General features: G+C 52.3%; 1 protein-coding gene across 1 annotated transcript in view; it reads right to left on the bottom strand.

The window, feature by feature from the left end:
• The window catches only part of GTF2IRD1 (GTF2I repeat domain containing 1), a 59,343-nt gene that overhangs the window by 31,150 nt on the left and 2,147 nt on the right, over window positions 1-26,046 (bottom strand). The window contains exons 2-11 of the mRNA XM_026063684.1: window positions 25,018-25,159; window positions 24,904-24,914; window positions 18,435-18,570; window positions 13,885-14,068; window positions 12,163-12,473; window positions 11,345-11,434; window positions 10,382-10,465; window positions 9,403-9,586; window positions 7,158-7,183; window positions 5,191-5,311 (exon numbers count right to left, since the gene is read on the bottom strand). Of these exons, the coding sequence (XP_025919469.1) occupies window positions 5,191-5,311; window positions 7,158-7,183; window positions 9,403-9,586; window positions 10,382-10,465; window positions 11,345-11,434; window positions 12,163-12,473; window positions 13,885-14,068; window positions 18,435-18,570; window positions 24,904-24,914; window positions 25,018-25,159 (1,289 nt within the window). The remainder of the gene's footprint in view (window positions 1-5,190; window positions 5,312-7,157; window positions 7,184-9,402; window positions 9,587-10,381; window positions 10,466-11,344; window positions 11,435-12,162; window positions 12,474-13,884; window positions 14,069-18,434; window positions 18,571-24,903; window positions 24,915-25,017; window positions 25,160-26,046) is intronic.

The following is a 26,046-nucleotide window of genomic DNA, read 5'->3' as shown; positions in this document are numbered from 1 at the left end:
CGCGCACCAACACTAATCACAGCCAAATCCCTAGAGACCAATGGATATAACCTCAGCAAAAGGCTCCTGAAAGCAAGAGGAGCTTTAACAACAGCCTGAAACCTTGCAGGCTCCATCACTTTGTGGTAGGGAGAAGTGCACAAAGTATCATTACAATGTGGTTACTCATGCAGCTAAAGCAAATACAGAGAAAGGAAAAAAGTCAATTGATTTGGTAAATATTTACTCTACCCAAAGCTTTTCTCCCCTGAATACTGGGCACCATCCCAAACTTGTGTCTACAGTTAACTTAGCACACTTAGAAATTTATACAAGGTAGTCAGCATCCAAATTAGATTACTTTGCATGCTCGGGACTGATTTTCTCTCTCTCTTTCTTCTTAAATAACAACTATGGCACTTTGGCAATATAGGAACCAAGGAACGGCACTGGAAAACGCAGCCCACCACGATGCCGGTCCTTCAAGGGCAAGGGAAAAACGTTCGAGTAGCTAAACATCCACATTTGTTCAGGGGGATTTTCAAAGCACTCCTCGCTTGCATAAACCCACTCTCAACAGCAGAACGAACTACTGCCAAGGTTACATTAACACGAAGCGCTCTTGAAATTTTCTTCCTGAAGGTCCTGTAAGGACAGATCTTTACATGGGCAAAAAGGAACTCTAGGCTAACAAATACTACGTGCGTGCAAAACAGGAGCTATGGGAAAGGTTTTCAACTCTCACACTTCGGGTCAAAGTCAACCTTTCACTAGGGAAATTTGGGAGTAGATCGTCCCCGAGGAATAGATTACCCCTCTGCAATATCCAGCACCTTTCCCTTGAGTATTTGGTCCTGCCCTTTCTCTGAAAGTGGACTCTGAACTGGGTGGACCACTGGTATGGAAATTGGTGCGTCCCTATCAGGGAACAGAAGTTTCCTCATTTACAGGAAGGACAAACAAAATGGGATTTGAATAGCTTTCAAGTAGAGGTATTTTTTTCGTGCAGATATGTGTTATCAACACATTTGGAGGTTTAACTTACACATGCAAAAGAGCAGAGCAAGTTTTGCACCATGACTGCATTTTGTAATTCCCTTTGTAACATGCCAAAAGTTAACCACGGTGCACACAAAATTCAGGATATGCAGCCCGATTTGTGCACACAGCGTAAGTCAGGACCAACGTAAGCCAACTAATAGAAATTCAAAAGTGACCTTTTTCGGTTCTTCTTCGTTCAGTTGTGCCAGATTTGCCCAGGCGGAAGGAGGAGACAGCCCAGCGGGGCCCACACCAGAGCAGCAGCACGGGACACGAGATCCGACTCAGGCTTGGCACAAATCACCCCCACAAAATCTATTTGTCCTCCTTCTAAAGTGGTTTTACTGTTTCGCGTTATCCCTAAGCGGCTCCTGGCAGGGCCGAGACGGCGACCACGCCGCACCGGCAAGGGCTGTCCCCGGACTGCGAGCCTCCCACTGCCCTCGACGCTCCCGGCAGCACATCCCGGGCCAGGCACCAGCCCCGACACCGCCGGCACGCTCCGACAGACACGCGGCCGCAGGTTTTCTATCTATTGCTCTGCACAAATTAACGCGGCTTCCCTCATATCCTCTCTGCCTGCTTGTTTTCAGTTGCGCCCATTTAGGTGCACGGTGGTATTTTCTGTGGCAAAAATTAAAACGCGCTAATTGCAAATGTTAACAAATGAAACGAGGACCCACAGGCCAGATTTGAGACCTGCGGCATGCTTCGAGGCCGGCGGTCTTTGAGACCTTAGGTTTTCCCCTGGCACCAGCAGCGCAGCGGATGCTCTGCTGTGCCGCAAGCCCAACCGCTTCCGGCACTCAGCAATACGGCGAGGTGCGGAGAGAAACCCAGAGCAGGCTGAGAGACGGTTTCACGGCTAAGGCCCAGCTCAGGTTTCTGGAGATCTGGGTTCGGTTCCCATTCTGCCACCGGCTCCTGTAACTTCAGCCAGGTAATTCAGGCCTGGCTTCGCTCCAGCCGAGTTTCGGTCTCTGCAATGCAGATGTGTCCGGCTGAAGCTGCCAGCTGGACTCCCTCTGTCATCAGTGGAGAGGAACGGGCGCTTTGGGGTGCGACTCCTCTACCTGGACCTCAGTGCCTACCTGGGAGAGAGATGACACCCTCGGGGCACTCAGCTCTCTCTGCTGATGATAGAAGGAGGCTCAGTGACTCACTCAAACCCACAGATGCCTCCACGGAGCTGCAGTGAGCCCCCTTCCCGCGCCCCTCAGCACGAATCCCTGTGTACGGGGCTTCATCTCCTCTGGCAAAGCTCAGTCCCAGGGCGGCTTGTCCCAGCCGCCAACGTGCAGCCGCTGGATCAGGCTCCACGTGCAATGGTGCAATAAAGCAGGGCCGGCATCCGCGAAGTGCAGGGAGCGGCACTGCAGCACTGCACGGGACACGAGTGACACCCGCCACGGTGCCACCAGAACCCTGTCCCTGCCAGCCCCACGCAGAGCGGGGTGCAGAGGCCCAGGGGAGCACTGGAAGGATTTGGCTTGTTTCGTCTGGCAAAACGAAGCCTGAGAGGGGACATGGCTGGTGTCCCTCAGCAGGAGGGTGGCAAAGTTGGGAAGAGCCATCAATCCAGCGGGGAAAAATACCCATGTAGGATAGATATGAGCTCCAGCGGCAAGGTGGGGGCTTCACAACGTGAGAGGTCTCAGCCATCCCGGCTGCTTTCCTATGGGGCAGGAGAAGTCCTAACCTGGGGGTGAAGGCAGCACTCGAAACACCCACACTCTTGAAGAAGGGCTGTGGCGTCCCCTCCTGCTGCTTGTAAACTGCCATCTGCGACCACACAACTCTATTTAGATGCTGGACGTCAACCAAGTTCTCATTCCTCGAACGACAACAAGGACCCAGACAGCCTGCCGAGGCCCAGGAAAGCTGCGGTTGCCTTGCCTCGCTCCTGGGACCCGTCCGTGTCCTGCGAGAGCAGCCGCAGGAGGGGGATCCCTTCCACCCCGACGCATAAAACGGCTGGGCAAGGGCCACCCAGCTCCGCCAGCGCCGCAGCACCTCCCGCAGCCAGCGCAATACTGTCAGACAAATCTCCTCCTCAACCTCCGGTGCCACAACACTCGGCGAGATTCCAGCGCTCAGCATGTGACAGCAACCCCTGACCACGAGGCAGTGACTGAGCGGCAGACATCACGCTCACGCCGTCCACACGTTCGCTTGCTTGCTGTTAGCTCCTTGCTCAAACGCTGCCTTTAGCGACGTGGTGGGTTCACCCACCTTGGGCAAGCGTGACTCTGGGTGCTTGTGCTAACCACATCCAAGGAGACGTACCTGAAACGCAACCGGGGAATCCCAGATCCCGAAGCACACTTGAATCGGTCATGGATTCATTTCAATTAAAAAACAAGGAGAGAGGGGAATCAAACATGCCATGGAAAAGGCTGGGGCAAAGTTAAGACATCTCCCCTAGCCGGCTTGCAGAAGTTTCTGACCCAACAGCAGTCAGTCTGGCAGCCCTGGCCAAAATGGCTGAGGAAGGTGTCAATGCTGTGCTGCGAGACTGCACGCTGCAGAAGCTGAGGAGCACCCCTACATCCCACTTCACTAACCCTCCTTGGAGATGGCGACCTCCAGCGCAGGGGTAGGAAGGACAGCAGAGGAAGCCAATTTCTTAAACTGCTCCCCTCTGTCTGCCAAAGTTGTGTCTATAAATAATACCTACACTGCACATTTATCTTGGGTTGAACCCAAGTTTAACCTGGGACTCGCAGCAAAGCATCTGGATAATGTCAGAAGAGCACCCAACTTCACCCTGGCTTTATGCTCATGGTTTTGGCATTTGCCTGCGTGTGTCCTGCCCCTGTTTGGGCTCGCAGGCTCCAGGGGTCTTCCCCTCAAATGTCCCCATTAGAGCAGAGCTGGTCTGTCCCATGATGGGAAGCCGGGGAAGAGCTTTGGAGGATTATCAGCCTTCAAGTAATTTAGTCTGCAGCCTCACAAAAGCTAGCAGGGAAATGCAGCCCGAGTTGAAGCAGCCTGGCTCCTGACCAACTGAAGCAAAAACGAAGGAAATTGGGTTGCTGTCTTCTGGCTCTCCCTTCTGCAACCAAGCAGGATTTCTAGTCTTGGCCAGCAGGTCTGGCGTGAGGGCTACGGGAAGGCGAGCTCCACAGGCATTGCAAGCACGGTACAGACCTGCCCTGCTCGTGGCGCGGCCGGCTCCTAACTGCGCCAGAAACGAGTACTCTCATAAAAAGCGTCCTGACCTGCTGAACTCCGTAACCCTGCCCTTTATTAAAACATCAGTCAATCTGCTATTAGTCTCCCTGCGAGCTCTTTATAAACAAATAACGCTTAATTAGCAGGGTGTTTTGTTATGATGCCGGCTGGGGGTGAATCCTTAGGCCACGCTTTAAACACCTAGATCACTCCTGCAGATAATCGCATCCCAGCTTGTCTGTGCATGGCATCGATTTCATCATTTCTGTACAAAATCAGCGATCCCAAACTTTGTAATTTTGGCATAAGCTTGCTGAAGGATGGGAATGCTCTGTCCTCTCCTGCGCCTGCTAATCGTACAATCAAAGCCGGTTTTTACCGAGGCAGTGAAGCAACGCCCTTACGGCAGCCAGCTTTTGCGCCACGTTATCTGCACCATCTTTCTGACGCTGCATCTTTCTGAGCTGCACCCGTTGCAACGCCTTAGTCATCCGTCCTTCCGAGCGCACGGGTCCGCTGCCACGAAGCAGCCCTGCGCACCGGGACGCCGGCCCATCCGCGGCGTTTGCAATGCCGGCGGAGCAGGCGGCTAAGCGCGGACCCACCGCTCCTCGCCTCCCCGGCCCGGTGGGTGACGACAGGTCCCGCGACGGGCAGGAGGGCGGCCCAAGCTGCCGCCGGCGTCCCTCGCCCCGCGTGAACCATCGCACCTAGGAGGACGGCCGAGGTGCCGCCAGCGAGGCTCCTGCGGCTCGTCCCGCGGGAAAAGGCGCCGACGGGGCTCGCGAGACGGCGTTTCTCCCCAGCGTCGCTGCAGGACGAAGGCAACTACGCTCGCCCGAAAGGGGAGGGTTTCTCCGGCGTTTAAATTCATGAGAAACGAAGATATTTCAGGAGGGCCCCGGGCGCAGGCTCGCAGGGAACCGATGAGCCGCCGCGCAGCCCCCAGCGGGAGAGCGGCCCGGGGAGCCGGCGCGGGGCGAGGAGCGCCGTTACCTGCTGTTCGCCTGCGACGTCCCCGCCAGGTCCAGGGCGGCCGTGCGGTGCGGCTCCGGAGAGATCTCCCCAGGCGGGCTGGCGGGCTCCAGCTTGGTTGGATCTTTGGTAAATTTGCTTCCTGGTCCCCGGCGTGCAGCGAGGTTGCGGAAGTAAAAGCAAAGCCAGAATTAACAGCCCGGCAACTCTAGCGCGAGCAACGTGGCTTCTCCGCCGCCGTTTCGCCCCGCTCCTCGCCGCGGCCCCGAGGAGTTAAGCAGGGAGGGGACGAGCTGCGGAGGAAGGGGCTCCCGGGATGGAGGCGCCGGCACTGAGCCCCCAAACCAGCCCTCTGCGCCCGCAGCGGGAGAAAGGATGTGATAAAGTGACAAGGAGAGGGGAAAATAAGCATTTAGTCACCATGAAAAACCTCCTCTTTCCCTTCCCTGTCCCTCAGCAACCTGAAACGTGCTGTAATGAAGCCTTGGCAATGACCTTGGAGATGAAAAGAGTGATCTGAAGACAGCGTAGGAAATGAAAATCAGGCAGGGAAGGTGAGCAGAGAGCTGAAGGATTAGCGCTAGGGGAAGGTGGGAATGAAATTGGGCTGCGAGGCTGCACTAACCACATAGATGCCTTGTTAAACATCTGCGCCAGGCCCTTCGCTGGCCTCAAAGCCCCTTCGTGACATCCCACCCTTCTTGCGAAAGGTCCCACCCATGGGAACGCGAAGCCCTTTCGCCTTTGGGCTCCAGCCTGCGAGGAAGGGCAGAGCCCTGGCACTAGGGACAGCAGCAATATAAAGCCTTAAAGACACTATTTATCTGCTGACAGGCAAAAGGCTCCTTTTAATTTGTGCTTTCTATGGACCAAATCTTCTTCCTGCAGCAACGAAGCCTGCCTGCAGCAGCTACCCAGGGGAGCAGCAAAAATAGGTTTCCCAGCAGTGGTGGGGATTTTAATTAAAGGGTGAACAAAACTGCACGGCGAAGCTTTGGGATACGTCGGAGACGGCAACGGGAACTGCGGCTCCGCGCCGAAAAAGCGTCTGTGCAAAAATGGCACCTCCCGACTCAGCAGATGTTCCTTCTGCGGCGTCAGATCTGCTGACTCCAGGCACAAAAACACGGTTTTTAACGCGCCGTCCCCCAGGCGGAGGGGCTGGGCTGCGGCTTGAAAAGCCTTTTCCCAGGCCAGGCGGCAGTAAGGGGGCTGCAAGGGGAGAAGCCACCCAGCCAAGCCCCGAAGATCGGGGATCAGTGATGGGTGATAAATTTAGGAGCCGGGGGTGCCGTCTCTGCAGTCACTTCTCGGCTAGGGGTCAGCAGATGGGGACGGGAGAAGCTGCGGGAGCGAGCGTTTCTCGGTGTCCGAAAGGCAGGGTCAGGGCTTTCCAATATCTGCCTCATTTTATTTGCTAAGACCCACTTCAGATGGCTTCTCTTCAGCTTAGAACGGAAGGATGAAATGTGCATGGGGGGGAAAAAAAAAAAGAAAAAGAAAGGCAGAAGAAAACCCCCAGGATTTTGTCCCTGATAACATTGATTCTTGTTCTTTTATTTTAAAAACAGTAAGTAGCTGGATAATGTTAGCACTTTCTACCAAAAAAAATTAAAAAAAGACACTAATTTACCAGTGAGGAACCCAGCAGTGATTTTTCTTCCTCATAAAAGCGCAGAAATATGTCATGTGTTTCCCGTAGATGAAATTCGCCCTGGCGCAGAGAGCCAGCCCAGCCTCATGCACCATGTATTTCTCACTTAAACCTTCAAAACGCTATTTAAGTGGTGCGCAGCGCTTGCACTGATCCTAGGCAAAGGCAATCTTACCCTGCCTGCGTGTGACACACAGACGAGGCTTCTCCTCGCTGAGCGTCATTACGTTATGTCCTGCACTTTTCCTATTTACAGGCAACATTATTTCAACTCTACTTCTCTGGGCAATCTGTCAATTTGCAGGCAAGAAATCAAAGAACATGAAGAACGTACCTGTAAAAATTCTCTCATCAAACATCCTAGGAGGGAAGAAGAAAAAAAAAAGGAAAGAAATAGGTGCTTCTAATGACTCAGTTTTAGATTTTATTTATGAACAGCATTAAACCAAGTCAAAATAGCGTTATTTCACTCATCCCATAAAAACAAACCCTTCTAGCTTGTTGTGCAACCAAGCAATCTTACAGCATGTGCTTTTTAACTAAAGTACCTTTACATCTGCTTATAAGTCATTCTCTTCATTTAATTAACTTATTAAATGAGGCTGTTAGAGGCTGGCTTTACCAAAAAGGGAACCAGAGTAGCTGTTGCTGGATTGTAATTCAGCTATTCATTGTAGACTATTTACCAACTTCCATTAGAGCAAAGCAGGAATATTCACGCTCTCTTCCCTCTTTGGTACATACACTATTTTGGACATCAAGTTTCTCCTGAAGGTGGTATTTTAGAGCCACCCAGGAAGTCCTGCGCAAAAGTGCTCAGAAGGGCAAAGCGTGTTCAGATAGGAGCTGGCAGCAGAAGCAGGAAGGAATCGGATCCCAATCAAGTATACAGGTCACTTGAAACACTTTGCAAAAAAAAAAGGTACGTTTTTGCCAAAATTTCTTTTTTTTTGAGAAAAAACAAGATTTCTGCAATGAGATGTTTTGTTTTTTCCACGCAAAATTGCAGCCCCCAATACAAAGTAGTCATCGCTTTTTAAAGTTGACCGACAGAAAGCATTTCTGCTTTCCTTAAAAAAAAAAAAAAAAAAAAATGCACCACACCCTTCCAAGTTCACCACAAAGGAGCTTTGCGGCTTGTTTCCCTGTCCGGAACAAAGCCAAATGCTGACAACCCTCCTGGAAAGGATGGTCCCATCCAGCCCATCTCTTGCTGCAGGGACCTGCCTCGGTGCTTTAAACCGAGGAGCAGCCCCCGAACTTCGGGCAGGCCATGGGACAAGCAAAGCGAGCTGGGGGAACGCGAGTGGGCATCCGCACTGCAACGTTCAAGCGTGAATTTCAGCAGCGGGGCTGGCACCGGACCTGCCTCTTGGGCGGTGGGACCTTGCCTCGTGCACGTCTTCTGCGCGGGCAAACCTTGTGGGACGCGGGGATCCTCGGGCAAGCCAAGACAGCAAGAACGTGGCACTGCTCAGCACCGCTGCTCGCCCCAGCTGGGGTCGGAATCCAGGCTTTCCTCTAAATCTTCCCAACATTTAGAAACCTATTTGCTTTCAGGATGCCTAATTCCTGTTGATTGCAGTGATTTTAGCACCCTTGAGAACCTTCGCCGTGTTTTTTCCATGCCTTAGTTGCACACCTCTAACATGGGAAGAACGCGACTTCGGCACAGGCGGGGACCAATTAAGTATATTACGAAACAGGTCTCTCTGATGGAGAAGCAGAGGGATTGCACGTTGCACACCTAATCAAGAAAGCTCCCACTCTCTTCCTATTCCAGTGCAAAAGTAGAAACGAGGATACAACGCGCTACACATACATAATGAAAAACATCCAAAATGCGGGAAAATATCACCCCACAGAAATACAAGGTGGAGGGGAATTCACTCTACGTGCTTCTGTCCGGAGGCCGAATGTCAGCTGACGGCACAGGCTGCGCTGCGGTCGAAGGGTCCTGTGGCCACCCACAACGCTCAGGGTGGCAAAATCATTGTCTGCCCAGCCTTACAACCGCGTTACCGCGTCCGCGGCTGTCACTGCAGGGGCAACTGCGCTCACAGGGCTACTGGCAGCCGTGTGATTTGGCTGGATCGTTAACCAAAAGGGAAAGAGAGATGGAAAACCAGAGGTCCAGGGGAAAAAAAAAATTAGTCCCCTCTTTACATCTCCATAACAGCCATTTAACTCTTTCCCATAAAGAAGGGTAGAACAAGTTTTGGGTGGAAAAAACAAACTCTCTGAGCAGAGGGGGAATAGAGTTTGCATTCCCATGCCGTCCCGAGGCCTGGGCAATTCCCACCCCGGGCTGAGGAAACGGGTCCTTCTCCCGGGGAGTTGTTCCTCGGGTGTCTGAGCAGCAAGTTGGCTAAGCCAAAGCCTGACAGCCAAATGGAGGGGAAGAACTAGACAAAGTGAGCCAAATGTGCTGTAATTGTGACATTAATGTTGAATATATCACCACCTAGCTAATGCCTAGAGACTACATTCAGAATAGATTACTTGTGACAGACGACGGCTAATGCAGAGGACAGTGTTTCCCGCGCTGCTGCCTGCGGCGTGTCTGGCTCGCCACGTACCTTTTGATGACAAAATGGATGTTGTGCCTCTCCTCCAGGATCCGTTTGAGCTTGGGGACACCGTAGGTACAAGGTCTTTTGAACGGTATTTTATCAGGGATCCCAATGATTTCTACTGCCTCTGGGTCGCACGCAATCTTCCGGTACGGCACGGGAACCATGTGGTCTAAGCCCAAGGCTTCAGCTGCAAGGTGAACACACGGCTTTAGCTTAAACATGCGCTTTTTCTTTTGCGGATGATAAAGAGAAGGTGAAAAAGCTTGAATTCAACTAGGTCTGAAAAGCAGAGCAAACGCCTGCTGCCCTGTTATCCCTTTGCTCGTCCCAGAAATGGAGCCCCGGGGGACGCAAAGAGCAGCACGGCCTGCCTCACCTTCCCCGCTCCGCACGGGAGAGCCCGGACAGGGAAAGCAAGCGCTGCCAAACCGCGCATGCTCCGACACCCCTCGAATGCACCCCGGGGTGCTCAGCCCAGGCGAGAGCCAGCCCCGCAGCCCCACCAGCACCCTTGGGCTCCCCGCGGCTCAGAGCAGCCTCCATGAATCAAACCACCCCGGCCAGGCAGCGCCTTCGCGACAGATTTCCCCTGCTTACAGGTGAAAAGCAAGCAGCTGGGATAATTACAATCTCCTGGTTTTCTGCCACGTTAATTTAAAATGGTGGCAGCAAAGCCTCCCCCTCGGCCGCGCGCGCTGGCGGAGCTCGGGCGCGCTGACCCCGCGTGCCGCGTTTCGGACCCGGGCCATTTTACAGCCGAGTTATAAATTCCTCGACATGGGGGATTCCAAAGGGAAATATTGACATAACCCTAAATAGAAAGGCAAAGATTGGGAGCTGCTGGGCTAAAAGTGTTAAAAAGAGAAGGGAGTTCTAGCATATGGCTTCTGCTGCTGTGTTAGGGAACAAAAATGATTGCTATATAATGATATGCAAACCACAAGCACTGCAGATGCATAATGGGATATTAACTCCTACTCACCATATCTGCTGTTAAACAGAATTTGCACGCACTCCCTAAGGGTGTTGATATCTTCAGTTTCTTTTATAAAACTGTCCCACTTATCTATCAAAACAAAATATAAGAAATAAGGAACTTCCATATGGTTCATACACAGCAGATGCACTTTTCTCTTGCGAGGTGTTAAGAACCAGGAACAAGACTTTGCAGCTTTAAAAATAATTATTTCCCCCTTCCTGCGCAAACTCTGCCAGCCTGGCAGATAAGGTCCGGGCTTCCCCATCCCCGGCCCGAAGCCACCTCCTCTGCAGCCGCGCATGGGCCGAGCAGATTCCTGAGAAATGACCCCGCAAAGCATTTCAACCCTGAAGCGAAAGACCCTTCGGGAGAGAACAAACTCAAGCTGCAACGCACCCTCGAAGCACCCAGCAATTTCACAAAGCAGCTTTTTCGTGCCTTCTCTTTCTCAACTTTCCCACTCGTTTTTTTTCTTTCCCTTTTTTTTTTTTTTTAAGCGCAGAGGCGAGGGTTTTGATGTAAACACGTCAGCGTTTTCAGACTGCATATTCCTCGGGTGGGGCCGAGGTGGGCAAGTGGAACAGTCCCCTCCTCCTGGGAAATTGCTAACCATCCTCTAGGCGCTGCTGCGGACTAACACCTGGGGTCAGTGGGTTTCTATTATTTTGAAATAACGCCAAGGTTGCGGCCGGTATTTGCCGTTTTGCAGAGCCAGGCAGACCCTGGGCAAAAGCCCCTGTTCCTCGTGTAGGGAGCAGGGATGGCATCTCCCTACCTCCTCGGAGCAACGGGAGAAATTAATGCTGGGAGACACTCGGCATCGAGGCGAGGAAGGGCACCTGAGCAGAGAGAGATGTCTCAGCTGCTCGGCTGAGATGGCGTGAGAAGGGAAGGGAAATTCCCTGCTGCAACACCTACAACCCTCCCGGCCCCCGGCTCATGCCCCAGCGCCCGCAGGACACGTACCTGTTTTGTCGTGGACGATGGAGAAGAGGATGCGCTTCGAGGAGTGCACATTCTGGATGAGGGGGCCCCCGGAGCCGGCTGCTTTCTGTCCTGGACACAAGGAGAGACAAGGCCAAAGGCACGATAAGAGGTGAATCACAGAGGGTGCATGGGACAAAAGGTGCTCTGGGATCCCTAAGCATCACCCAAGGGTGATGCCAACCACTGGCAGCACACAGGGTGGCCACAGTGCAGCATCCCTCAACCTGCACATCATTTGAGAGGGACACCAAGCCCAGGAGTCCCACCAAACACCCCTCCCCCCTGCCATGTGCCTCCAACCTCCATAACCAGCTCCCCTCTCCTCACAGGGCAGCACCCATCACTTTAAAGTGAGGTATGCATGCACCCATGTGCCTCCCATTAGGACCTCAAGTGCTGCTAGGAAACAGCTGAGGACCTCAAGAGGAAGCAGCCCAAGGCCATGTCTTGGTGGTCTGCTCACCTCCAGGTGAGCATTTGGCTGTGTGAGGGGTAAAGGCCAATCTTTTGCACCCCAGGAGACCAGGGGAATGGCCCAACACCCATTCCCCTTGCCCTCCCAGACAGGGGCGAGGTGGAAGAGAAAACTGCTTAAACCACTCCGCGGGGTCGGGGTGGTCAGGCTGTGCCCTCAGACCAGCAGGAGCTTCCCCCGCCATCTGCAGCCTACTCCGGTGTTACGGCGGGCCGGTCTTTGGACTGATCCAAAGGCCACCAAAACACACGGGTCTTTCCCCTTTCAGCTTCGGTGGGCTTTGCACCAGGCCCTCCTCTGAGAGCAAACTTAAGGCTATTACCACAGCAGTCGCTGTACTCCTGTGAGGAAGGCACCTTCAGGTCTCCTGAGGGCCTGGCCATCAGCACCTCGTTGGCCGCATTCACCCCGTGCAGACTGGAGGACACCTCTTGCTTTAGGTCCATGGCAATCTGCGTAGGCAGCGAGACACCGTATAAGAAATTGGTCATGGCTACAGTGGATGGAGTGTCTTGGCTGGCGGATTTAGCGATCTGGTTATTTGCACCAGACTCCCGGCTGCCCTTGGACGCTAGGGAGGTACAATTCAACTCTACACTAGGGTTCGGCTCTCTGCTGGGTTCATCCGCTGGCCTGAATGGGAGAGAAAGAAAAGAAGAGGAAAACACAGGTTCCTTTGGGTCCACACACTGCAACCAACTCAGGCAGTACACGCTGTGACCCACACACACACCGAGAACCACCATTCTGCCTAGCTCCTGCTGCCAGCAGGGCAAGGTTTGTTTGCCACCAAGATGCCCTGCAAGTTGGAAGCAGAAAACTTCTTCACACAAGGGTGAAAGATTTGGCTAGAAACCTGGGGGGACAGCAAGCTGGGCTTAATCAAAGCTGCTCACATTGTCTACCTTCTTGGGCCAACATTCGGGGCAGATTCGAGTAGGACAAACAAGCCAGACAAGCAAAGATGTGGAAGGGGAAAGGACAGCCTTCAAATGAGTCATGTCCAGGAGGATGGGAAGTTCATGCTGCACTGATGGCTGCCTTGCTCTTTTTTGCTTGGTGTTTCCAAAACTACAGCTGCCTCCTAACCTCTTCCAACTTCTCCTTCAGGCATCTGCACCATTTTCTCCTAGGGCAGGTAGGTCTCACAGCAGTTCAAAAGGGTTATTAGCTGGGGCAAACCAGTCTAGCTCCATAGCTTGGTGCATTTAAGGAGTAAAATGATCAATGGGACCTTATCGATTGACATTATGGCCATTCTCAGCTCTGAGGACTCATGACAAGATCAACAAGGACCTCAGTCAATCCAAGGATGAATTTCATACCAAGGACACGCATGCTTTACATGAGACATGCAGCCATCATTTCAAAAATAGCTCAAATCATGTGTGTCCTACTTTTAGCTATCTCCGCCTGATTTTTCAGAAGTGCTGAGCCTTCAAAGCGAGTATTTGCTGGTGCTCAGCATTTCTCTGAATTGAACCAAGGTGCCAGAAGACAGGCAAACTCCAGAAGAACAGCATCCAAATCTGACAGCCCCTTGTGAAAACATGGCCAAAATAGCCTGGAGAGTTCATCCCCTCCATTATCCCAACCTTTCCTTGTCATCTGGTGTAAAATATTAATTTCAGCCTAGAAAGAGGTTTAAGATGTTTACATTGGAAATCTCTTTGGTGACGAGAAAGCACTTAGCTTAACGCAGACAAAATTCTGGCGGAGACACGTAAAGTAATGTGGTTAACCTTGTACATTTAGATGCACTTATTAGGTATCCTTCCTGTTTTCACTTCATAGAAATAAACAATCTCAAGCCCACCAGACACCGATAGATCTCTCTCTGCAAGGCCGGATTTTGCAAGGCTGGACCTGCATTTCAGGGTTTGGGAGGTGTGCAGCCTCTCAGACGGGGGGAAAACAGTAGCAGGCGGCTAGAGGCCAAAACGCTGTGCACGCAGCGGTGGCTTTGCTGCAGACCGCGGCGAGAGGAGGCACATATCCGAGCGCCTCCCTGCCCTCCATCCCCTCAGGGCGCTCCCAAAGTTACCTTTTTAGCCTGAACCGGATACTGTGGCTGTGCTCTAAAATGGCCATCAGGGATTTCACGTCGTACTCCATGGGTTTCTTAAAGCTGATCCCCTCGGGCAAGCCAGCGACCGCCAGCAATCCTGGCTCTTTCAGGAACCTCTCATAGGGCAAGGGTACCACGCTGCTCTTCCCTATGGCTTCACCTGGGGAACGGGCACAATGACACACTGCGTAAAATCATTGGCTTTTCCAGACAAAGTTTGCTACCTCTTGCAGCCAACAGGACTTCAGGAGTAGATGTGACAGCAAAAAAACGTGACAGCACCAGCAGCAGCAGACCACAACCATTCTTTCCGATGATGACATTATTAGAACGAAACCATTTCCTACATCAGCATTTAGCATTTAAGGATCTGCAAGCATTTTATAAACATTAATTAATAAAAATTTCACCAAATCCAATAAGCAGAAGTCCCTGGGTTTCACCATAAAATCCTTAGCTGGGCCACTTGGCCCAAGCCCACCCCCCTTGGAGCTGAGCTGGTTTATGCCAGCAAAGGAGCGGGCCAACACCGGCGGGAGCTGAGATCTGACAAGGGGAGGATGAAGGGTTTGCACAGATTTGTATCTCGTGTTTACTGAAACATTCTGGGGATCTTACTTTCAGTAGTTTTTCTTATTTTACTTCCTGGAAGAAAGGAAAGTACTTTCATTCCTATTGCTGCTACGTAGCCTCGATGCACTTTTAAAAGCAAGAAAAATACCCGACAGTTTCCTCCCATTTGACAATTCGAAAGCATTGCAAACATTGATACATTCGAACGCAAAACACCCTTCAGTAGTCAAGAAATCTCACCATTTCCCCTTGGCAGATGGGCACATAGTTCATCCACGTACAAGAACCCCTATCCCCGAATACATGGTACTGGCTCAGCAACACAAGAAAAGCACAAGTATCTGTGCACCTTTCACAGCAAAATCACCCCGAGGAATGGGGAACAAGCTGCTTCCACTTCCCCCGGCAGCGGAAGATGACCATTCCCAAGAGAATCACAGCTGCACGGAGATTTTCTAAAACGACTAGAGGCTGGGTGCCCAAATCCGGCGTGCTTACGGGAGCCTGATTTCCAGACAAGACACTTCCTGAAAATCAGCCCCCTCTAAAGTGCTTCGAGAGGAAGAGCCAAAACCCTTGAACTGCTCTCCTTTAAAAAAATTACTTTGGAAACCAACCCAAACCACTGCAACCAATAAGCCCAGTGCACAAAGCATGAAGCAGAAGAGAAGAAATAGCCGTGCATGAATGTGACCTGTCTGCCAAATCAACATCCAGACGCAGAACATCTGGCTACATGGCAAGGTTTGCGCTCCTTTATCTCCAGTCCTTTGGGGATCTCAATCCATGCTGCAGCACTGTGGTGAGGGGCATGCAGAAGAGAACATGGGACCTTGAAATAGCTGTGGGATTTTATACTGCTGATTTTCTTTAACGTCTTTTTTTTCTTTGCTTTGCTTTTTTTCTTTTTTTTTTTACCTGCAAAAGATCTTACAGAAATCCTCGAAATCTTGTGGCACTGTCAGCAAGTCCTTATTAAAAGTGATTTCTTCAACATGTTCTTTGAAGCAATGCACTATAACTAATGATGTGTGACTTACACAAGCCATCAAGGTTCCTTATAGCTGGGATGGATAATGTTTTAATTAAGCCAATAACAGAAGTTTCAAAACAAACCTTTGAACCACAACACTGCAAGTACACTTTCTGCAAGCTTGGAAGGTACTAATTGATTCCTTGCCTCAACGCACTGGCTCGAGCGGGTTTTCATTTCCCACCATCACCCCTCTTGGCCTCCCTGGCACTCGTGAGGGGGGAAGCAGCGTGCAGTGCCCACAGCGACTCCTTATCTAGTCGATGCGCGGCAACACCCTGAATATATTTTTATGGGGAATGTGTTACCGTCAAAGTGACCTTCAGCAAGCCTTGCGCTGCCATGCAGAGGCTCACGGTTTAGCTAAGGAGAGACAATAATCATCATTAATGCCTGTTTAATAGAACTCGGCGGTAATCAGTCATTCTGTTGGTGTGGAGATTACGGGGCTCTAGAGGGAATACGCGATCTTTTTGCCTGAGCATTTTCTAAGATTTTTGTTTCCAATCCCTGTTGATGGGAGGCAACTGAAAGGATAAAAAAAGAAAAAAAGAAAACAGAAGAAAGATAACTGTTAATTTCTAACAGCCCTATCGGTATTGAAAACAGAATCACCCTGAGGAACCTATCTTCAGTGTTAGTTCTCCGGAGTCAACAAGGAGACAGGCTTTTCCACGAGAGCAGCACGGCCTCGTTGCGCCCGCAGGGCAAAACGTGACTCAGGGCACATGAAGCAGTAGCCCCCAGAGGCAGACGTGCAAACCCACGGCTCGATTTTCGGGAAAGCCACGTTGTCCTCTAAAATCAATGGAAGATGCTATTGCTCAGCACCTAAAAACCTCCAGGCTAATGTTACTTAAGTTAAGCCAGAGACTCCTTTGGATAAGTGAGGAGATGCCTGCCAAAGGTGAGCCTCTGCCCAGCAAATTTCACCCTGTAAAGACTCAACAAACGTGGAAACAGCTTTTCCTTTTGAATTAGTAGGAAAGCACCAATGCCAGGATGTGAACCTACATCTTCTGGTGGCAATGCCAGGGCCCTAACCACCGGCCCAGGGACCTCCAACCTTCCTCTACTCTGTCCTGCAGCTAAGAGGCATCTGATACTACCGTCAGCAGTGGCAATATCCAGCAGCATGAGGCAAGGCATAGTGGTGGGCCTTGGACATCCCTGCTGGAAAGGGATGCTCCACTTGGGACCCCGTCCAGCTAGTCCCCGCTCTGCATTAAAAGGCACCCACAGATCCATCATGCCTCAAAAACGCAAAGAGTTTCTCCAAACTGCTCCTAATATGAGGGTTTTCTATTCCATACGTCCACACGCAAATGCCCCCGGTCAGGTTTTTTATATAATTAAATATTTATATGATATAATATAAGAATAATTCACGTATTCTCAAGAGGCCTTTAAATCTTAGCTCTCTCTCAGTAGAAGGATAACAAAAACTCCCGTTCAGCGTGAGGATCTAACTGGCTCTGTAATGAAATTCCTAGCTCATTCATTTGGCTTTTCTGCACTTCCCTTTCCTTGTGACTTGGGCTGAACCTTTCAAAGGCAGAGAGAGGATTTGATTACTCCCTTTAATGGGAATATCACATCCAAGTCCTTTAAGTGGTTTTAGAAAACCTCAGCTTCCGATCATTACTGTCCTTCCCCAGGGGGAAGAAATGCCGTCTCCCCTGCCTGTCTGCAAAACCCACAGCGCACATTCGCTGGGCGATCTTTAAAAAGCAAATAACGCCAGCAAAACCTGCCCCGATGCTGGGTAGGAGACCAGGAGATGACTGCTGAAACGCAAAGCTATAAAACAACAAGAAACCTGAGCTTTGGGGTTAACGGCTGAAACGCAGCGATCGGTCACTGCTCCTCTTTGGGCAGGCAACCCATTTTCTTTTTAAACAAGCCTGGAGTGGCTCGGTGAATGATCCATTACCTCCTCCCGCCTGGCTGCAGGGAAGCTGCTTTGGAGGTGACAGCCCACCCCGGAGCCAGGCTGTTTAAGGGAACCTGTGCCCAGGAAAGCGAAACCCCCGCGGCGAAGCGGGAGCCGCGTGTCGCTCTCGGGGAGCGCGGCCGCTGCGGCGAGCCGCTCCGCGGGGCGCCCGAGCGAGGCGCTCGCGAGCGCAAGGCAGGCGCTGCCGCAGCTCGAGCTCGAAGCCAAGCCAGGGCTGTAACGGGCTCGTAACCTCTGCAGATTGGGCCCGGAGGGAGCTCTGCAACCCAGTGGGTTACATATCAACAGCCATATGGTCATCTACATTTTAATTGCAGAATCTTTATTGCTAGGGATGATGCATGTGCTGGAATGGGCCCAGCTTGCCTCTCGGAGCCGAAGCTGCGGGGCCGCCTGCTAGAAAATCATCTTTTTCCTTTTAAATAGACTTGCTGTTGAAATAAGTGAGGGAGACACTGCAGAGCCCCGCCACAGTGCTTGTAAAAGAGGTGCTGTAGAAGCAGCGTCAGGGATAAAGGCGCATTTAAAAATTACACTTGGAGCACAGCAGAGGCTTCAGACTGCTGCGGGAGACAAAGCGTGCTTCCCCCGCAAGGTAATTTAGTTTTTGGCACTTAATTACCAGTTTGGGGAATAGCTTCTTTCATTGTCCGCCTGGAAAGGAAAAGGCCACAGCCGGACCCAATTTCCACGCAACGTTAATGTTATAGCCCGCTTCTACATCGCTCCTGAGCAAGAGCCGGGTACAGCGCCGCTAAAAAGCACGCGCCGAGCTCGACTCCTGTTCAGCAGCTCACCTCGACCTGGGGGGCGCCCGGGGCTGCAGGGCCTTTGCACCGGGCAGGGGACGGAGCCACGCCGGCGCCCCAGCACACGGCGGCCGGCTCCTCGGCATCGCGGCTGTTGGAGAGACCGGTCGCTGCGGCTGAAAGCAAAATCCCCAAATGGAATCGTGAAGGTTCTTACTATAAAGCACATCAAACACTTCCTCTACCATCTTCCTGAGGAGGTAAACGTCTGATCCCTGGTCCGGGGAGACCCTGAGCACGTTCCGCCCACAGTCCTTGGCCTTCCTCGGCACGTCTGCGTCCTGCTCCTTCCTCTGCTGGACCCCTGCGGGAGAGAGAGGACAACGTGGGAGACGCTACAAGGACAGCGGGTGCAACGGGGGATGTTACACGTATTTCTGAGCAGCTGCAAGGTGCTCAGCGGTGAATTCCTGAAATGATGCAACCTTAAAGCTACTAGAGCCCAGGCCTTCGGGGGGCTGAGCGCCACGTCAGCCAGCCAGGGCCGCGGCGGCGGTGCATCGAGCCCTGGCGTCGGCACCTCTCCTTCGGCATGCGGAGCCCGTGTCTGCCGCAGCGGCGTGGGAGCCGCAGATCCAGCAGCCCCGCTCGGAGCAGCCCCACTCGGAGCTCCGCGGCTCAACCCACGCCAAGGCCTCCCGCAACGCGTTAAAAACAGCCCCCGGTACGGCACAGACCAAAATTTGCCCCCCGCCGCCTAGTAGACACGGCACTACTCATGCTTCAAGGAAGGTGCCCCTCTCCGGGGGCCGCATGCCCCCTATTTAATTAAGGTTTACTCCCTCCATCCCCACCCCCAAAAAATCCCACCGGAGACGGAGGAAAAGCACCCCCAAGGAAGAGGCTCTCGCTGAGCCTGCGGGAAGAGGATCGGCCCTGCAAAGCTGCCGTCTTGCGCCCCATCGCCTGCCCACAGCCTGGGCAGAGCCCTGCGCTCGCAGTCCTCCCCGTGAGCGGCGAAGGTCCCGCAGCCACGCTCCGGCCCTGCACGCGTCTCCTGCCCCGGATTTTACACACTCAGCTCCACTGAAACTATTGCGATTAATTGGCCAGTGTATTTCTCTTCTCTGGTTTCAATCTGCTTAGCCTTCAATCTCTCTGAAAAGAAAATCCGCCTTTCTGGGAGGCTTTTTTACCCTTCAGTGTCACGTAGCTCAGTAATACTAGCTATTTCCTGCTAATTTCCCCCATTAAACCTCAAATAAAGCATATCTTCAGCAACGACTTCCTTGCATCTCTAAATACACAGAAAATTAAACACTACAAGTGCATTATTGCCATTCTAGCTAAACCTATTCACAAGGGATTTTCAGTGGCAAAGGACTAATTCTTTCATCATACTCTACAGACTCTCACCAGCGATCCGCCTGGATGCTGCTCGATTGCTTAAGGAGGAACTTGCAGATCCCTTCTGCCGGCGTCGGAAACAATCCCCCGTGCACAGAGGAAACCCAGTTACTGCTCTTTAAATGTAGCTGTGGTTAAAAACCAGCTGGATGATGTAGGAGGGCAATAACCAGATGGTGCTTTGCTGAATAAAGCTCCCATTTTGGTGCAGCATCGGAGATGTTGAGCTGCAAAAAGCGCACGAGGCTTGGGAGGGTGAAACAGGCAGCGAGACCAGACCTGCTTAACCCAGCAAACATTGCAAACATCTCAAAACCAGAGACGACTCCGCTCGGGATGATTAAACTGGACTTTGGCCCAGACAACAGACCAAGCTGCTCTGGTTGGGTCAGAGGTGCGATCTCGCAGGGACGCACCCGCGGCCCCGCAGATGTGGTCTGCACACCGTCAGCTTGCCCGGGGCTGCAAATGTGCAGCCCGCAAACAGCTGGGCTGGCCGGAGCCCGGCTCCCGGCCAGGCGCTGCTGTCCTGCGTCGCGGACGGCACGGCCGTCTGCCGAGCGCTCCTTCATCTGCTTCCAAGCAAGCTCACCTGGATTAGCTTAAATGTAAATAGGTCTGGGGAGCCAAGCTGGTTGGCTTGGACTGAAGGGAACCGGTGTGCTCGCTGGAGCTGCTGCGGCCAGCAGGACGGCAGGGATGTTGCCGGCCACTGGATGGATGGCGAGTGACCAGGTGGTCCCGTCACCAGCCAGTGCAACCGGACACGGAAAAGGGGACGTCAATCCCCATCTATCCAGGCAGTCCACACAACACACACCCTCTGGGCACGGCTTGTTAAGGCATCTCAGATGCTTTGCAGCAACCGCTTGGATGCAAAGAGGATGGGAAACCCCTCTGGAGATGGCTGCCCCACGTTTCGAAGCCCTTCCAGCTGCCTGTGAAATCAGGACACCTCCACCGACTGCAGGAGTGGTAACGCAGACAGGGTCAGGCAGATCTGGACAACAGCACACCGAAAAGGCAGGTGACCCCTTAGTGTGCCCAGGCTAGGAGCTGGCCCATGGCCCATTTCTCCTGACCAGAGATAAGATCCACACTGGAAAAGACTTAAAAATAAATAAATAAGTCCCTGCATGTGTTTCTCTGCCAATGCGGGACTGCTCTTTGCAGACAACTGATGCTCTTGCGGTTATGGCTTCGCTGTGGGATTTGAAAGCGCTGGGCAGACTCTGCTGTAGCATCTCGCCGTGGTGTCTGGCAAGACCATCCACCACTGCAAACCAGTGCCTGGCTCCCCGCTTTCACCCCTTGCTTGCACTGGCCCGGTCAGTCTGCTGGCTCGTGGGCCGGGAAGCGCTCAGTGTTTTGAAGTCCTGCTTCTAGCTGAGATCTCCGGGCGGCCCTGCAACACGGATGGCATCGATCAGCGCCGCAGAGCGCAGCGCAGGGGAGGAGGCACACCAGCACGGCTTCCTCAGGACGCGCGGCAGGGGGAATCAATAGCTGTCAAGTGCAGGGCAAAGAGGAGGCCCACAGAAAGAGAAATACAAATTTCCAGATTCTTATGAGATATTAAAACAAGAGAAAATGAAAAATAAAATAACGCACAGCTATACACGGGGAGAGCGAGCGAGCCAACAGTCAGCACTGCTTTTGCACATCTTCATCGCCATTTGATGTTCGAGACTTTATTGTTTAAAAAAAAGAAAGCTTCTCATGACGTTAACTCAGAACAGACTTCAATGGTCCCAGCTGCATTTTACAGCTCTCCCAGTTGTCCGTTATCTCTCCGATCAAGCTGTGTCGAGCCTCAGAACGCACGGCAGCAGCGCGGCCCAGGCCCCGAGCAGCACAGCACCTCCGTGGCCGCGCGGGCAGGAATCTCCTTCGGTATATCATTGCAAGCTCTCCATCGTTTCTCAGTGGCGTGGGGAAACGGTCCCTCGAAAACTCTCCTGACCTTTCTGCAAAGGCTGCAAAATCCATCCAAATTCACACCCTTCCACGAGTCTCCCCTTCTGGCCAGGCACAAACTCTCTCCTCTTCACATTCATCTTTATAATCGCCAAGTCCCCTAGTGTGTCAGGAAAGGCTGGGCTAGGGTTGCAGATAAATGAGCCTGCTCGAGTGAGGTCTGTGTGCCGAGAAACACGGCTCGCTAGATAAGAGGCTTCTTATATCTTCCAGTGATGTCTGGTTTAGATTATTTTAGATTCTCTCTAAAGGGGCAGCGCGACTATAAATCAGAGGCATTTCCAGGGATGCTTTACAACGCACGCCAGTTGTAAGAGCTTTATGCACTGGAGTCGAGCCTTGGCCATCTATAATTCAAGACAGAGTTATCGCATTTCGCCCTGTCTCACGTATCAGCTGCTTTGTCAGAGCCCCGTCATCAAAATTGTGTGTTTGGTACCAAATGTTACAATTTCATTTTTACAATGGTGTAAATTAAACCAAAGGAGAGGAAATTCGGATTTAACTGCAAGTGCCTTGGTACATTTAGGCTTGCCCCAATACAGTGGTACGTCACTGTCCACAATATATGTACACCCACAAATATATATATACACACAAACACGTACATATTTCTAAATGTGAGATTTGCAGGCAGTCATCAGGTAACGTGAGCTCCGGAGTGACACAGTTAGCCTTTTATGTATTAGATTTAGCTTCCCCATACTGACTATCCCCTTGCAGTCGAACCACTAAGTTGCTTTTCTGCCTTCTGTACATGGTAGGAGGTGGTAAGAGAATGAGACAGAATCACCCACGAACGTAGGAAACTTTCTTGAGATGTCTCCCGTCCAAAGAAATCCACTTGCAAAATTAAATGCATCAAGGCGTATTTCTCGGACCTAAATAGAGTAGGACAAATCTCAGCTTTTCCACCCCGGAAAAGAGAGGACGAACAGCAACTGAAAGAGCTGATACACGCAGGGAAGCTCTTCTGCAAAGCCGACTGCAGAGGCTGGATGAGACTCCAGGCGAGCCTCGCTGGTGCTCCCAGCACATATGCAGTGAATAATCCAAGCAGACAGTGACCCTGGCAGCTTTACAGGGCTAATGTTTTCACTACAATGAACTGTGCTTGAGCAATTTCTCCAACGGATTAAGCACAAATATGGTTTCCATCAACAGCAGGCCACGCATGCACACACAGCCGCAGTTTGTTTCCTTCCACCTAGGTCTCACCACACAAGGCTGTAGCGGTTAGTGCAGCCAGTGTGTACAAACAAATCTGCTCTCCATTTGGGTCCTGCTTCCTGCAGCCCTCTCGAACCGCTCCGCTTCTGATGCAAAAGCACAGAAGCTGTTTCTGACCTACGCGGCCTCCTCTGCGAACCCAGCTGCCAAGGCACAAACCGCGTGAACTCGGGGCTGCTCTCTAACGTACAGCTCGTCTAATAAGATCAAGCCTTTCCTCCCCTCCTAGCTCACGACTGCAGGGGGGACGCTGGGGGCAGAGCAAGACACCAGGGCCAAAGGGCTGCGGCATCAGGCTTTGAGCATGGAACAAACTGAAGCTGGCAACGTGCTGCCCTTTTAATGCCCTGACCCGGAGATGGGCAGGCGTCCCACCGCGCGACACCTCCGTGGCGCCTCGTCTCTCCTGCTGGTTCACCCTTACGGGCCTGGGCTCGTTGGCGCAAAGCAAACATATCGCCTCTCCCGGGCGCTGCAAGGAGAGGGGAAAGCCGGAGGAAAGCACCCGTCCGCGTGCCGGGGATGCTGCCACCAAAGAAACGCGGGTCATCCCTTGCAACGCCTCTCTTCCTCCGGCCTGACCGACCGCACGGTGCAGCACAGCCTCTCGCGGGGGGCTGCACGGGATGGAGGTGTCTGCAGGAGACAGCATGAGAAACAGAAACAACCAGCTGGCCAGAAAAGTACGCTGCCTCTGAAACCTGCTGGATCTTGCCCAGCTTGGGGGAGAAAGCTTTGACCTTGCTCCTCCGCCAGGGATACACTGTTCAGCAAAGCGCTGCAGTTTCTTCTCCTCTCCGCGACTGCAGGAGCAAGGGATAATGTCTCTTACCTGTCAATTTGTTTTCAGAGAGACTGCAGATCCACCGAGCTGGCACCGATGGGTCAGGTCCCTTCCCGCAGAGCACGGAGGCAGGAGGGCCGGCAGTCACCCGCTGCCCTCCGTGCGGGCTGGCCCGCTTCTGCACACGGGGGTCCTCCAAAAGCCAAAATGCCAGTCATAATGTTAACCCCCAAACTTTGGCTTAATTAGCTGGGCAGGCAGCTAAAAACAGTCCATGCGATTTGGTCTGATTAGAAGGGACAATATCCAAAACACTACACAGTAATGGGTGCGGATCAGTGGACTTGCAGTCGCGGAGGAAAGAGACTGACAGGTAAGAGAAACGTTCCCCTCTTACTTAAGACATGTTCTCTGATGTGGCACTGATGGGATGTGACTAGCAGAGCAAATTCTGAGTTTGCAGGGAGAAGACAACACCGATGGAGCAAAATCCTGCTATTCTCTTCCCACGGGAGCAAACTCCGCTCGCGTCCCAGAGGACACAGCAATGTCCCTCCGGAAGCGCTGCTATTAAGCGCTTGCTGCACTCCTCTGCCTCTCTGACCACCAGAGAGCAGTTCCCAGGAGACCCGTTTTTACACCTAACTGCAAAGCTGGGAGTCTTCCACCCTTCTAAGAGGAAACCCAGCCCAGCACCAGGCGGAGGAGCCCTCGGCTATTGCCACACCAGAGCACGTGTCCGGGCCGCCGGGCATCGAGCCGAGAGGTGCGCGAGTTGGTAACGCTGTTCTGAGACCTGAAGCCTGTGGTTTCTGTTCAAAGTTTCCCTTCCCGCACGTTGGCCCAGAAAGAGCTCACAACCCCGCAACCGACACCGCTGTTCCTAAATCTGCTCCCGATCTTTCTGTGAAGGTGCAGAACCTGATAAAACTCTCAGCCCCAAACTCCCTGCTCCTGACTAATCACTAGGACAAACTATTTTGGGTAATTCCTGAAAATCTATCCCGTTGGCACCAGCGGTTTTGCCCATACACTGACAGCTCTCCAGGGGAACGGCCACGAGTGCTTCTGGATGTCCTTTTAGCAGGGTCTGTCCAGCCCCAAACCCTGCAGCGTCCAACAGGGAAAGGTTCCTCTCCAGTCTGTCACCTGGGAGGTCTCAGTGCCACCTGAGTGATGGTTTTGCTCCAAGGTCCTCGGGAAGGACCTCCGCAGACAGAAGTGACATTTTGGATCCAGCTGGATATCTCTAGCTACGTTATCTCTGCCACCGCATGAGCAGAGACACGCACGCCCCAACTCCAGGAAAGAAACCCCATCCGCTAGCAGGCACGGCCCGTGAAACGCGCACGTCTTAAGACCTACTGAACCCGAGCAGATCACTTGGCGCAGGGACACTCACGGCAGAACTTCTGGAAATCCGCCTGCAGCTCCTTCCGCGTGCCCATGAAGATCCTCCCCTTCTCCGTGCCCACCACGAAGGTGCTCTCGTCGTGCACGGCGATGCAGGCGACCTCGGCGTTCAGCTTGGAGAGCGCTGAGCACTGCGGGGAGAAGCACCTGGGTTAGAGCAGGGCCCGCGTAAAGCCAGCGCGGGGGGGGGTTGCAGGTAAAAAGGCTTTTCCATCAAAAGAGATGTTGTTTTGCCCAGAATTTTCTGTTTTTTTATAACATCTCAAACTGTTTAAATACTTGGGCAACTTTACTTTAGGACACCATAAAGCCTTAGACACATGAAAGGAAGTTTTAGCTGAAAACTAGAAGTTTTTACCAATCATTTTGCTTCAATTTTTCCCATCATAACAGTAACCATTTTATACATTTTTTTTTTAAAGAACACACTTCTTTAAAGAAATAATTTGTATTTTTTCCACCAGTTTTACTAAAATAAGGAGCACAGGAATCTCATTTCAGCTGCAAAACACTAATGGTTCTATGGTCAAAATCTGGATTAGGCAAATGATTCTTCTTGTACGGTTATGCAAAACATTCAGGCGCTGGAAGAGACTTCCTTCATTAATCTGCTTTACGTAACGTGTGCTTCCTGCTATATATAATATACATGGATATGCATTTTTATTATTATTTTTATAATTGTTACGTAGCGCCTGCAGTGAGTCATATTCCCATAGCTACAGCACCGACACTAGGCAGGGAGCATCCAGGGCGCGTGCTGGGAAGAGATGAAGCAGCGGCAAGCAGCAGCTCCCCCTTTACAGACCCGCCAGGGCACCGAGGGGAGCGAGGCAGGACCCGAACGGGAACCCTCGCTCGACGCCGCGGGGTCCGGCTCTCCCCGCGGGGCTTCCGCCCGCCTCAAGAGGGAAGGGGGTTTCTTTTCCCGAGAGGAGATGAAAAAAGGCAACACCGGTGAGCAAAAGCGCGGCGGACCCGCAGCGCGGAGGAGCCTGCAGGGAGTCCTGGCTCTCCC

The sequence above is a fragment of the Apteryx rowi genome, unplaced genomic scaffold (genome assembly GCF_003343035.1).
Source record: "Apteryx rowi isolate R43461 unplaced genomic scaffold, aptRow1 scaffold_20, whole genome shotgun sequence".
Lineage (NCBI taxonomy): Eukaryota > Metazoa > Chordata > Aves > Apterygiformes > Apterygidae > Apteryx > Apteryx rowi.
This window is presented reverse-complemented; position numbering and strand designations above follow the sequence as displayed.